General features: G+C 60.3%; 1 protein-coding gene across 2 annotated transcripts in view; it reads left to right on the top strand.

The window, feature by feature from the left end:
• The first annotated feature begins 2827 nt into the window (after positions 1-2827).
• The window catches only part of LHPP (phospholysine phosphohistidine inorganic pyrophosphate phosphatase), a 108170-nt gene continuing 98513 nt past the window's right edge, over positions 2828-12484 (top strand). The window contains exon 1 of one of the 2 annotated variants that reach the window (XM_089313856.1): positions 2828-3037. In XM_089313856.1, coding sequence (XP_089169982.1) covers positions 2913-3037 — 125 coding nt within the window. In that variant the 5' untranslated portion in view covers positions 2828-2912. The remainder of the gene's footprint in view (positions 3038-12484) is intronic. The other variant, XM_002722150.6, reaches the window with a different exon arrangement.

Raw genomic sequence — 12484 nt, 5'->3', positions numbered from 1 at the left:
AGCAACACAGGAGAGATTGCTGGGCTTCTGTTCCAAACAGCCAAGTGGAACCCTACCCTTGACAATGCCCTTCACAGATTCCATAGAGGAAAGGTTCTTGGGTTTGGGATCGGGTCTCAGCCCACCGTAGGAGACTTGCCCCTTTGGACTCCCTTGTCCTTTCCCGGGTAAGGGGCCTGGGTCCCTGTGTGCACTTCCTGTCACTGGTGCAACAAATCGCCTCAAACTCTGTGGCTTTCAGTGACCGATTCATCGTCTTAGAGTTGCCAAACATCAAGGGGTCCGCAGGGCTGCTTCCCTCTGGAGGCTCCGGGAGAATCCATTTCCTGGCCTCTTCCAGCTTCCCGAGGCTCCTGGCCCCTTAGAATCGAAAGCCAGTGGCACAGCACTTTCACACCTTTCCTGTCTCCTTCCCTGCCCCTGCCCCCTTCCCCTTATGAGGACGCCCATGAGTATACTGGTCCCACTGGGACCCTCTCCTTGCAAAGTCCTCTTTGCCAGGTAAGGCAACATATTGACAGGGTCTGGGAATTCCAGTGGGGACATTCCCGGGGGCATTATTCGTACCTCGGCCCTAGAGATGGAAGCTGACTTGCCCAAGCCCACACACACAGAACTAGTGGCAGAGAGGACCATGTGTGGGCTCACGCACCAGCAGAGCCCCATCTCCCTCCTCCCTGGCATGAAGCTAAAGCCCAGTCACTTGCCAAGGTCCATGTCAGGCTATCCCTCTTCCCAGAAGTCACTGCTGCCCTCCAGAGCCCACGGAGCCACCCTCTGGCCCTTGGCACAACCTAGCTCAGCAGTCTTGAGTCCTCTGCCCAGCCTTCGCTCCCTGAAGTCGGCGATCACCTTCCCCTTCTTCACACCCTCAGAGCCCACTATACCGAGCTGAGGCTCCAAGCACGAGCTTCGCGGCAGCTTCCCCAGTCTGACTCATTCAGTGCCTAGAAAGCTGAAAGCTGTATTTCCCAGCGTCCCTTGCAGATTGGGCCAAGTTCCTCGGAGCTGAACGTGGGGAGAGAGGGGATGGCATGGGTGGGGGGCAGACAGAAGGTTTGGAGGGGACCATGGAGGATGTGTTTGGTTCTTCTGAGATAGCTCTGCTGGGAGCTGCAGGATCAGGTCCCTGGCCTCTTGGGAGGTACCAATGGTCCCAGTGTTGCAGAGCAATGGGGGATTTCTCATAGCTGAATGGCTTCCGCTTCTGTAGTACCTGAACTTGGTCCCCCAGCCCCTCTGCAAACATGTAATCTCCATCATGCCCTGGGTACAAACCCCTCTAGCTGGAGTGGTTTCTTCTGCCTGCAACCAGGAGCCCTTACATAAGGTATGATCCTCCCCCACCCCACCACTGCAACTCCCCAGAGGGCAGAGCTGAATTCTGCACTTTTTTTTTTTTTTTTTTGGACAGGCAGAGTGGACAGTGAGAGAGAGAGAGACAGAGAGAAAGGTCTTCCTTTGCCGTTGGTTCACCCTCCAATGGCCGCCGCGGCCAGTGCACCGCGCCTATCCAAAGGCAGGAGCCAGGTGCTTCTCCTGGTCTCCCATGGGGTGCAGGGCCCAAGCACTTGGGCCATCCTCCACTGCACTCCCTGGCCACAGCAGAGAGCTGGCCTGGAAGAGGGGCAACCGGGACAGAATCCAGCGCCCCGACCAGGACTAGAACCCGGCGTGCCGGCGCCGCAAGGCGGAGGATTAGCCTAGTGAGCTGCAGCGCCGGCCCTGAATTCTGTACTTCTATAAACAGCCACCCCAGTATGCTTTTCTTTTCAATGTATATATTTATTTGAAAAGCGGAGTTAGAGAGAGGGAGAGACAGAGATCTTCTATCCGCTGGTTCATTCCCCAAATGGCCAGGAGCTTCATCTGCATCTCCTACTTGGGTGCAGGGCCCCAAGCACTTGGGCCGTCCTCTGCTGCTTTCCCAGGTGCATTAGCAGGGAGCTGGATCAGAAGTAGAGCAGCTGGGACTTGAACTGGCACCCATATGGGATGTCGGCGTGGCAGGCAGTGGTTTAACCCGCCAAGCCACAGCGCCAGCTCCAACAGCTTCCCCATTAAGCTTTCCGAAAAAACATGCACAATTCCTGGAACTGGGTTAAAGTTCCGCCATTCCGGTGAATTCTTCCTCCCTTCCGTGAACCCCAGCCTGTGGAATAATGGCCTCCTCCTTCGGTCCCTCGAAGCCAAAGCCGACCAGGAGTCAAGGGTCGGAGGGGCCATCACGGGAGCTCGTCCCCTTCACGTCAACTTTCATTTATCTCAGAAGTAACCGACCACCCATGGAATTGTAGAGTGCTTTAAAGAACTTCCTGGCCTAACACGCCGCGTCATTCCCACGTTCTTCCCGGCCTCATTCCTAGCACCCGAGTTCTGAGGGCTACCGCCTGCACACGATGTCTTCTGGTTTCCGGATCCTGCCTGAAACGGGCGCCGCTCAAGGTGTCAGCGCTCCTCACCTGTCCTGACACTGCTAGAACTCAACGATCCCCGCCCTGAGCGCTGGCGTCAGGGCTTCCACCGGACCCTCTCCATGGGGCGCTCCCCAGGCACGGGCCGTCATTTCCAGGTTTTGGGGGTCCGCCCACGAGTGGGAACCCCACGAAGAATTCTCTTCATTGTTGTAACTTCCGGTCGTCTCAATTCGCCCTGCCGTCTGTTTAGGGAGCTTGCTATTTTAGCAGGTTGCTGTTTTCCGCTTTTCCTGCTCTTTGTCCACTGAGCTGCTCGAACCGGCGTTCCAAAAAGGAACCCCCCGCGCAGGACATGCCTCAGTTCCGGGTCTGCGCACTGGCCCCGCCCCGGCCCCGCCCCGGGACTACATTTCCCATGCGCCCCCGCGCGGCGGGCGCGGCCGCGGGCTCCAGCGCCGGTTGGGTCGCGGAGTCTGAGGGGCACGGCGAGGCGCAATGGCCGCGTGGGCCAAGCGGCTGGCCGGCGTGCGCGGCGTGCTGCTTGACATCTCGGGCGTGCTGTACGACAGCGGCGAGGGCGGCGGAACGCCGATAGACGGCTCCGTGGAGGCGGTGGCGAGGTGCGTGGGCCGTGGGCGGTGGGCGCGGGGCTGAGCCCTCAGCTGCGTCGCGTCGGCTCCGGCGGCGGCGGCGGCCGGGGGCGGGACGTCGGGGGCGTGGTCACGGTGGCCCCGCCCCCGCGGCGTGCTGGCTCTGCGCTGTCCAGCCGGGCAGCCGCCTGGCGCGTGTGGCCGCCGGGCGACTACGGTGTGTCCGGGCGCCGAGAGGCGATGCAAGCGTGAACTCCAGGGAGAAAGAGGAAGAATTCCTCAGCGATGCTGCTTTCGTTGAAATCAGTATCTTAGTGTGCTAGGCCGAGTGCAGTACGTTAGCAATCCCACCTGCTTTTGCAGCGTGCCTGCGAGAGCACTTTAAGGTGCACGCACGGCTCCCGTAATCTGGCAGCCGCGTTGGTTCAGGAGGGGTGGGGGGCGGCCTGCCCCCGGGGTGGCTCCGCCGGGCCTGCGCTTTGTGGCTGTCCTTGGTGCCCCCTGCCAGCCGCCGGGAGAGGCTGGGTGAGTGGTGCTTGACCTCCCAAGTCACCGGCTGGGGCAGCCTGGCCCTGCCCTTGCTGGGACTCAGTTTACCCTCCCGGCGTTGGCTGAGCCTCTGGGACCTTCCCCGAGACCCCACCCCAGCCGTCTGTGTGCTTGGGAGCTGCTGGGATGACAGGGACTCAGACTGGCCCGCGTGGCCCTTTGGGAGGCCAGGGGCTTGGCAAAGCGAGACCCGGCCTCCAGGAGCCCGTGTGAAAGGCAGCCCAGGCCCGGGGGCTCCCCTTGGCCCTGGGGTTGGCCCTTCCTGGCCTCCACGCGTTCCCTGTTCCCCCCAAAGCCCCGGCAGTGGTGAGGGCGTTGTGTGCGTGGCAGCTGTGGGAAGGGAGCGGAAGGCTCTGGGCCCTGCTTTGGGAGAAGGAGGCCTCATGTGGGGGAGTGGGAGGCCAGAGAGCAGGCAGATGAGGCCTGGGAGGGAGAGGACAGTAAGGCTGCACACGGGGGAGTGACTGAGTGGACAGTAAGGCTGCACACGGGGGAGTGACTGAGTCAGGCTGGCCTGATGTGAAGACGGTAGAGGGTGGCTGGGTGCAGGTCCAGGAGAGGCCCTGGACTGGAGCAGAGGGTGGGTGGGCCATGGAGGCAGTGCACGGCCGGCACCAGGAACAGCAGCTGCGAAGCCTGAGGCAGAGGGAGCTCAGGGCGTTCAGGAGCTGCGGGGCGGCAGGGGTGGCCACCAGGCAGGGCCCGAGGGCCGCCGAGACCGAGACCGGGTGGGCTTCAGAGGAGGGTTTCCGCAGGACTGTCACGTGATCTGATTCGTGTTTGGGGGAACTTTCAGAACTGCATGCTTGAAAGGAAGGAAGGGGGCCGGCGCCGCGGCTCACTAGGCTAATCCTCTGCCTTGCGGCGCCGGCACACCTGGTTCTAGTCCCGGTCGGGGCGCCGGATTCTGTCCTGGTTGCCCCTCTTCCAGGCCAGCTCTCTGCTGTGGCCAGGGAGTGCAGTGGAGGATGGCCCAAGTACTTGGGCCCTGCACCCCATGGGAGACCAGGAGAAGCACCTGGCTCCTGCCTTCAGATCAGCGCGGTGCGCCGGCCGCAGCGGCCATTGGAGGTTGAACCAACAGCAAAGGAAGACCTTTCTCTCTGTCTCTCTCTCTCACTGTCCACTCTGCCTGTCAAAAAAAAAAAAAAAAAAAAAAAAAAAAAGGAAGGGTGGGGAAGGCCTTTGTGCCTGTTCCTTGGAGTCTGGAGGTCAGCGCCGAAGCTTGTGCTCCCGGCAGGGATGGGGGGAGAGGAAGCCCAGGAGGCCTGCACGGCTGCGGAAGCTGCTCAGCCTGCCGCAGTGAGGGGTGCAGAGTCGAGCTGCCGAGACGCCCGCTGTCTTGCAGTGGGGCTTGCGAGCACGTTCCCTTGGGTGAGCGTTTACAGAAAAGAACCGTGGTGTTCCTGGCTGCGGAGGGAGACCCTGGTTTACAGAAAAGAACCGTGGTGTCTGTGCAGTGGGATACCACGAAGTGTCCTCTCCATGGACATGCCGCACACAGCAGGGTGCGTGCTCTGTGCTGTAGAGGACAGAAATGCAAGCCTGCATTCGTGCCGTCACATTTGCATGTGGCCACTGGAAGTCCAGCTACTTGGGAGTCCATGTAAAGAGCCAGGGGACGGGAGGGGGGAGAACTGGGTGGTGGGTGGAGGGGTGGGAGAGTGGCTCTTCCCTGTGTGACTTCATCCTTCAGCGTTTTATGGGATTTTGAACCAGGAGAGTGTATTTCCCATTCCAAATGCTAACTTGGAACGATTTGAGGCCGTGTCTGGCTAAAGGTAGAGAACCGTGTGGCAGGGCTCAGGGGAGTGAAGGGGCATGGGCGTGGGAGTTGACAGTGCAGGTGGGGAAAGGGGCATGGCCCGAAGAAATGTTCTGTAAGGAGGAGGGGCATGGAAGAACCTGGACTAGAGGGTGACTTCCGTGTCTGACCAGAGCCCCTTGTGGGGTGGAGAGGGAGGGGCTGGAGGGACAGGTGCTGCGATGGCTCGTGACAGATGTCAGATTCCTGGCCAGTGCTTGTCACACACACCCCACAATGCAATGGGTGACGTCTAAATATCCTTTACTAATTATTAATGTAGGAACTCAAATCATACATACTTTTTATGCTTTATGTATAAAGATCAGGTCCACTTACAAGCAGCTTTTTTTTTTTTTTTTTAATTAAGCTCCTGGAATGGAGTCTAGCCACCAGCGTTGTGTGTTTGTGTGTTTAAGATTTATTTATTTTTTGAGAGGCAGAGTTACAGACAGAGAGAGGGAGAGACAGAGAGGTCTTTATCCACTGGTTCATTCCCCAAATGGCCGCAATGGCTGGGTCTGGGCTGGTCCGAAGCCAGGAGCCAGGAGCTTCTTCTGGGTCTCCCACGTAGGTGCAGGGGCCCAAGGACCTGGGCCACCTTCCACTGCTTTCCCGGCCACAGCAGAGAGCTGGATTGGAAGAGGAGCAGCCAGGACTCGAACTGGCACCACAGGTGGAGGCTTAACCTTCTACTCCACAGCACCGGCTCTTAAAAGCAACTTTTCACTGAAGTAAATTGTACATACAGGAAGATGCATCTATCGTTAAGTGTATGAGTCAGTGAGTTTCCATCAGTGGCTCTCCCCGGTGTGACCAGCACACAGAGGCTCCCTGCGTGTTCCCTGACGGTGACCCGTCCCCTCCCAGGGTGGCCACCGTCGTGACTTCCAGGACCATCGATTGGCTCTGTCTGTTACTAACTTTATACCCGCGTCTGCACTTTGTGTCTTGTTTCTTCCTCCACACGTTGTGTCAGAGAGGTGTGTCTGTGTCTCGGGCACGTGGTTGTAGACTGCACATCTTTATTGTGTAGTGTTCTGGTCAGCGGCCACTACAGTTCATCCATTCTTCCACTGAGGGGTGAGCTCCCATCTGGGGCGAGTGTTCTGGCTGGCCCCGTGCCCGCTGAGCGTGCCAGCTCCAAGCGGGAATCACGGGGTCACGAGGTCGTGTGCTTACACGCAGCAGCTGCTACAGAAGCTGGTCGGACCACCTCACGCTTCGGCCAGCGCCATACGGGAGGGCCCGGGCTGTGTGTCCTCACCAACACTTGCACTTGTCAGGCCTTTCCATCTCTGTCTAGAAAGCCTGAGAAGTTAAGTAGGGCCAGGACACAGACAGGGCCTCCCCATCTGCCACCTGCTGGGAACGTAAAATGGATTCCAGCAGTGAGCTGGGCCGAGGCAGGTGGCCTCAGTCAGGTGGTCCGGAGCACACGCCTTCCAGGCAGGTGGAGGCTCAGGTGTCTCCAGCAACAGCCGAGATGGCTACTCTCAGCCAGCGCTTCCTATCTGCCCAGTGTGTGTGGCCTCTTGCTGTCTCATTGTCTCATGCTGGCCCCCTCATGGCCTGAGCAGCAGGGTGCTGTTGCCCCGTCCACCAGCAGGCTCAGAGAGGGCCAGGGCATGCTGGGAAGGCACAGGGGCCTGACCGAGACCCGTAGTTGGAGTCTCTGGAGGGAGAAGGGGGCATGGGAACCGGTCGACGGCCTCTCTCTGACAGCGTCTACTGAGTCGATGCTTCCAGTCTGACACAGAACTGTGCAGGTGCTGACTGAGGGCTCGGTTACCCTGCAGAGGCGTCCTCTGATTCCTGCAGGGATGTGGCGTGGTAGGCTGTCGCTCCTGCATTGTATTAATTGAACAGCCACACAGCAACAACCCTAAACCACACCCCAGCTGGGTATGCAGCCGACCAGGGGCAAAGCTTCCTTCCAGGAAGTGCCTGAGATTGCTCCTGGAGAGAGACCTCACCCCCTCCTCCTGGGGGAGCCTCCACTGTGCTGTCAGCTGGCCTAGGGAACTGACGGCCTGGTGTCTCTTTTCTAAGATTTATTTATTTGAAAGGCAGAGTGACCGAGAGAGGGAGAGGCAGAGAGAGATCCTTCTTCCACTGGTTCAGTCCCCCAACGGCCAAAACAGCCAGGTCTGGGCCAGGCCAAAGCCAGGATCTAGGAACTCCACCTGGGTCACCAACCTGGGTGCAGGGGCCCAAGCACTTGAGCCATCTTCTGCTGCCTCCCCAGGTGCCTTAGCAGGGAGCTGGAAGTGGAGCAGCCAGGACTCAAGCCCCACTCTGGTAAGGGGTGCCGGCGGCTTAACTTGCTGCCCCACAAAGCCAGCCCCCGGCCTGGTTTCTCTGAGGTTCCCTCTGGGCTCTGCTTGCTGCAGGACCAAGTCCCTACCCCTGTACTTCACCCATGAGGTGCCTTTGTGCCCCGTGATTCTAGCCTTGAGCCTGCACGCTCCGCTGGGCACAGAGAAGCCAGAACAAGTCCGTCACACTCACGGAGCCTGGGCCCTGGTGGGGCTGAGTGTGCAGTGTGGGAGGCCAGTGCCACACAGCCCTCCTGGTGGGGCTGTCCCTGCATGGCCGAGCCTGCGCAGTGGTGCCTGCTGGCTCCCAGCTGCCGCCCCTTCGCTCAGGCCCAGCTGAGTGGTGAGTGTGGGGTAGGAAACGCATCCCCCAGGGCGGGGTGCCTGGTGTTGGGGTGTTCCACAGGGAGTGCTAGCCCTGGGACAGCTCATTTTCTCTCTCAGTGGCCGAGCAGGCCCTGTTTGCCAAGGTGAATGGCGCTGGGCACGCAGCTGTGACTTTGCAGCTCTGGGAGCCCGTGGGGGCTGCGGGAGTTGTGGGGGTGGGGGGGGTGGCGGTGGCGAGTTCTTCAGAGTTCTTCGCACCTTTATCTCCTTGATGTGCACAGCCCCCTTTGAAGTCCTGCTGGAACACAAAGGAGGTTCCTGGGGTGAGACCAGCCCTGCGGGGGACAAGTGTGAGTTGGGGGGGTGACTTGGGATCCTGGGGGGAGCAGAGCCTCCCCGGCCCTGTGACTGCTTAGGAGCATCTCGGTGAGCCTAGGAGGAAGCCACTCGTGACCGACCCCCCACCCTTCTGGAGTTTTCTGTGGGGACAGGTGTCCTTGGATTTTCTCAGAGGTTCTCAGGTGGGGACAGAAAGCACACAGGCAGTGTAAACTCAGCTTTTTAAAATAGTGCAGACACCGTTCACTGAGGGAGGCTGGTCACTCCCTAGGCAGGCACCTGTCTGCCACCTCACCTGCCCAGCCTACCTGTGCACTGCTCCCTGTGGGAGGGGCTGTCAGAGAGGCTCAGAGTAATTCAGGAACCTTCAGAAGCACAAAAAGTGAGGAACCCTCACTTTCATTAGGGGCGGTGGCGTGGCATAGTGGATAGATCCGCTGCCTGCAAGTCAGCATCTCACATGGGTGCCAGTTCGAGACCCGGCTGCTCCATTTCCAAGCCAGCTCCCTGTTAACAGCCTGGGAAAGCAGCAGAGGGTGGCCCGAGTGCTTGGACACCCACGTGGGAGACCCAGAAGAAGCTCCTGACTCCTGGCTTTGGCCTGGCCCACCCCCAACCGGTGTGGCCATTTGGGCAGTGAACCGGCAGATGGAAGATCTCCTCTCCCTCTGTCTCTGTGACTCTCTGCCTTTCAGGTAAATAAATAAAAAATATGCACACATCCATTCACTGCTGCGGCTGAGCGCCTCTGCCATGCGGGAAGCCGTGCGCTGGTGGAGCTGATGCTGCAGCGGGCAGGTGGGCAGTGAACCACACTCGCCTGTGACGCACGGAGAGATGGGGACCCAGGTGTGGGGGGCAAGGCCTTGCAGGTCCGGAGAGGAGTGAGCTGGGGTCGGGAGGTGCTGGGGAGTGAATGCGGGTGCTGCGTGGCAGATGCAGGGACTGGAGGCCCCGGCGTGGCGTCGGAGGCCACACTCTTCATGTCATTCCCAGGCAGTTGGCTCCCGCTCCCCAGGCTGCCCTGCTCCTTCCTGGAGCTACTCTATGGTCCTGTCTGAGTGGGGCCCACTTGCGGCTCTTGGACTTGCTGGCCTGCGTGGTCACATCTGTCACTGGCCTGGGTCCCCCCACAGGTCCTTTATTGGAGCCCATTCTTGGGCAGATTGGGCTCCCCTGGGGGAGCCATTCAGAGGCAGGGCTGCGCACAGCGAGGGGCCTGCACAAAGCCGCTGATGGCCCAGAAGCATCTGCATGTGAAAGGCGGGTGGGCATTTACTGCATCCTGTCCTGGGCCACTAAAGCACATCTGCTGGGCCCAGCCCAGGCTGGCCAGGCCTTTTTGGAGCCGGCGGAAGGAAGCAGGTTCGGCCTGGGCCCTGGGTAGCCTCATAAAGCAATTCCCACGCAGGTCCGCCCCGATTGCCCTGGTGCTGCCGAGCTGGACCCACAGCCCACCCTGCAAGGGGAGCCTGTGAAAGCACAGGTGCCTCCCAGCTCTAAGGTCTTGGAGCTTCGAGGGACCAGGACCAGGGAACCTGCTCTCTGGAGTCTGGCTGGGCCTCCCACGCTGGGCTTCTTCCTCCCCTGTGCTTGGCTGCTCTGTCACCACCCAGCCCTCAGGTTCCTATGGGTCCCCAGAAGCAGCAGAGAGTGGGCTCCCTTCACCCTGCCCCCCCCCACACTTGTGGGGCAGCACCTGCCAGCGGGGGGGGGGGGCCCTGCTGGGGACTTTGTGGGACGGGGCGGGTGGGAGGGGCACCTTTGGAATTTGTTGAAGCTTTCCTGACTCACCCTGGACCTTGGACAGGGGTGTGTGCGACATTTCTGTAGGGAGGTGAACCGTGCTGCCTTCAGAGACAGTACTCTCCTCCTGGGCGTGGTTTTCTGTCTTGTAATATCAGTATTTTCAATGTCGGAAGGAATCTGTGGCCTGCTTGTCCTGCCAGTGCAGGACACAGAAGGCAAAGGCCCCATCCCAGTCACGTCCCCAGGGTGACACAGATCCTTCCAGACCTTTCCTTTGTTTTACTTATTTAATTCACTTGAGAGAGAGAGAGAGAGAGAGAGAGAGAGAGGGAGATTGAGATTGAGACAGAGAAATCTTCGTCTGCTGGTTCCCTCCTCAGATGTCCACAGCAGTCAGTCAGGGCTGGGCCAGGCTGAAGCCAGGATCCAGGAACTCCATCCGGGTCTCCCACGAGGGAGGGAGGGACCCGAGCACTGGAGCCATCACTTGCTGTCTCCGCAGGTGTGCGCTAGTAGGGCGCTGGCACGGCAGGGCAACAGGAGAGGGTTCTCATCCTAGCCCAGCCCCTCCAGCCCTCACGACCTCATCTGTAATCGCGATATAGACCTCCCCCCGGAGTGTCGCAGGGGTCAGTGTGGACGTGGTGTGGCTGGTGTGAGTGCCGTTGGGCTCCCTCCTGGCTGTGCAGGACGCCCGCCAGGCTGGACACACCGCAGGCACCGTCCCCAGGCTCCCTTGCTGGCTGGGTTTTCCCCTCTGGGCCCCTCCTGCTGTGTCTGCTTCCCAGCACAGTGTCTGCCTGCCCGCCCGCCCAGGGTGCCAGCCCTCAGCCCTGGGTTTGGCATCGTCACTGCCAGCTGCCAGTGCTCACGAGGTGCCAGGTGCTTCCCTTACTTTTTAGTGAACCCTGTCCAGAAGCTATTGTCAGTGCCTCATTTTACAGATGAGGAGAGTTGGAGAGGTCAGGTGATGCATGTGGGTCACACAGGGAGGAGGCGGTCTGCGTCCCCCCCCCCCGCTCCACTTTACCTCTGCAAAGCCTGGCCTGTACCCTGGAGCCCTCCACTTGGCCCCAGCCTGTTCTGGCCAAGTGTCTAGAGCTGGGGAGGGGTTGAAAGGACCAGGGTTCCCCCCAGCCTGCCCTAAGTTGGCTCGTGTTACCCTGGGCTCAGTCTGCCTCTCTCTGAAATGAGCTCCTTAGGTTGGTGATTTCCAAGGTCTCCCCAGGCTTGCAGCTTGGCGCACTTGGTTCTCAAAGTGTTTATTAATTCCCGTGGAGTCGGGGCTCCCCGTGGTCTGAGCTGGGGCTGTGCCGCGTCAGAGGGAGCACCGGGCGGGTGTTCTGCTGGGCAGGTGAGGAGGGCACAGGCAGGGGGAAGGGCCCTGATGGGCTTGCCCGTGTGCACTTGACCTCAGTCCCCTGGGGTCACGGTCAGCTGGCCTGGACTGAAGCCCACTTGTCCCTGCTTCTCTCCTCTCTGGTCCTTGGACTCTGACGACACAGGGTGTGTGCCGCTGCCCCACAGTGTCCCGTGGGGGAGGAGCGGTTGACACCACTTTGGATGTCCGCCTTGGATTGTCAGGGTGCCTGGGTTTGAGTCCCTGCTCCTCTGCCCTCTCCTCCGCCCTGGGAGGCAGCAGATGCTTGGGATGTGGGAGACCTGGTGGAGTCTGGGCTCCTGGCTTTGGCCTGGCCCAGCCCAGGCCGCTGCGGGGATTTCGAGAATGAGCCAGGCAACGGGAGCTCTCTCTGTTTCTTCTCTGGTCTCTCTTTCGAGTTAAGTGAAACAAACAAAAATTTAACAAAACAGTGTCTGTTGGCGTGTGGGGAGGTGTCTCAAGTCGGGGTGCAGGTGGGGGTCTGCTGTGGGGGTCGTGGGGAGGAGGAAGTTCAGCGGGTCTGGCTGTCTGGTGGTGGTGCCTGTGAGCGCGAGAGGCTCACAGTGTCCCCTCCGTGCCCAGCCTCCACTGTGTCTCCTCTGCAGCATCTCAGCAGGTCTGGTGCTCAGGATTGCAGGAGGGGCCGTCCGTGCCGGGGTCAGATGCAAGTGCAGCCTGCTGGCCGGGACGCCGGCGCCATCCCTCTGGGCCAGAGCCCCGTGCAGCCCCTCCAGCGTCAGCTCTCATTCCAGGTCTGCAGTTGTGTTTTCAGGCTCTTGCTTTCTAAGAAGGAGGAAGCCGGTGGCCTCACGCTGGCCAGCACTGCCAAGAGCCCGTCACTGAGGATAGCTCGGTGCCGCCAGGGCTGCTGGGGGCTTCATTTCACAGCCAGCCCTAGGCTCGTTGCCGTCCTCTGCCCTCTGTGAGGAGACGGAGGCTCCAAGTTTCTGCTTCTCCCCACTGGTTCCCATTCAGTGGTCAGAAGGTGGGGTCCGAGGGGCAGCCCTGCA

This window comes from Oryctolagus cuniculus, chromosome 15 (genome assembly GCF_051225735.1).
Source record: "Oryctolagus cuniculus isolate XC-2025 breed Fujian yellow rabbit chromosome 15, ASM5122573v1, whole genome shotgun sequence".
Taxonomy (NCBI): Eukaryota; Metazoa; Chordata; class Mammalia; order Lagomorpha; family Leporidae; genus Oryctolagus; species Oryctolagus cuniculus.
This window is presented reverse-complemented; position numbering and strand designations above follow the sequence as displayed.